At 46.9% G+C, this 1,244-nt stretch overlaps 1 protein-coding gene across 1 annotated transcript; it reads left to right on the forward strand.

Annotated features, from left to right (window-relative positions):
• Nucleotides 1–117: 117 nt before the first annotated feature.
• On the forward strand, nt 118–801 carry TEOVI_000197700 (uncharacterized protein; the record flags this gene model as incomplete). Its single annotated transcript, XM_067225121.1, has 1 exon — nt 118–801. One exon carries the CDS (start codon nt 118–120, stop codon nt 799–801), a length of 684 nt encoding a protein of 227 aa, XP_067081222.1.
• Nucleotides 802–1,244: the final 443 nt, after the last annotated feature.

Genomic DNA, 1,244 nt, shown 5'->3' on the forward strand with positions numbered 1-1,244 from the left:
AACTGTCTCTCTCCTGCATATGTTGCATTGCCCTTTTCGTATTGTCTTGCCCAAAAGATATTATTCTGTTTTTCTTTTTTTTTTTATAACTTTCGTTTGTGGAAGTAGTCTTCAAGGATGGCCATGAGGCTTGCGCGGGGTGCCACCGTGTGCCTTGTCGTTTCTATGCTATGTAGTGTGCAGGGTGGTATTGCATTCAGCAAGAGGGTAGTGCGAGAGAGATATTGTGATTCACTGAGAAGATCAATTAATTCAATAAGTGGCCGCTGCACAGCCTTGCTTCAGGCCCTTCATGGTAGCCGGGATCGTGCAAAGGTTGTGAGGACATCCTGTGAGAAGGCTGCTAGACTAAGTGAAACTAGGGAAGGGACGGAAAACGCTAACTCGGATAAAGTGAAATTAGTAGTGGAACAATACAATGCCATTAGATATATTGAGACTCAGGTAATTGAGTACAAGAAAGACGTGCGCGAGTTGCTTAATGGTATAAGAAAGCATTGCGGCTTCTGGTCGTCTTTCATGCCAGTGTCTTCTGAGCTCAAGCGTGAAGCGAGAGTCAAATTGTGGAAGGCCAAATCTTTAGTATCAAAGATGGAGGTGCTGTCAAGGGAAGCGGAGACAAGCGAAGTGAAAGCCAGAACGACACAATGCAGTTCCGCTGAATCGAAGAACGCATTGGGCGGAGAGGGAGACAAAAAGCCAGAGAAAGAAGGTGGGGAGCCCAACGATGGAAGCGCAGCATCCGAAACGCCCGAAGACACTGCCCCGCCTGTTGGTGGTGAAAATGTAACCTCGCAGTGATCGGTTCCGAGTAATGGGTAGGCTGGATAGGAATTCACCGCGAGCGTATGGGACGGCAGTGGCACTGGTTCGTGCGAGTGCTTGGTGGAATTTTGAGTGCCATGTTGGTCACATCCTTGGCGGTATTGGCAGCGACTGTTCGAATGATACTGATGCGGGACACATAACAACTTACCATGCCACTTTTTCGTCACTCTTTCTACACCTTTACTTGATTTTATTTTCTGTACATAACATACTGCGTCGTAAGGAGACGTCGTGCGTTGTATCAAGTGGAAGGACTAACTTTTCCATAAGGGATCTGGGTAGTGGAATGATGTATAGAAACTGCTTTAAATAGCGGTGTGTGCGTGTGTGTGTGGACGGACGGATGGTTGATGTTAGCATGTTCCAACGTACCAACGTGTGACGGAGGGCATGCAACAATATGAATATCTACGTAA

The sequence above is a fragment of the Trypanosoma equiperdum genome (genome assembly GCF_001457755.1).
Source record: "Trypanosoma equiperdum strain OVI genome assembly, contig: ctg_463, whole genome shotgun sequence".
NCBI classification, from domain to species: Eukaryota; Euglenozoa; class Kinetoplastea; order Trypanosomatida; family Trypanosomatidae; genus Trypanosoma; species Trypanosoma equiperdum.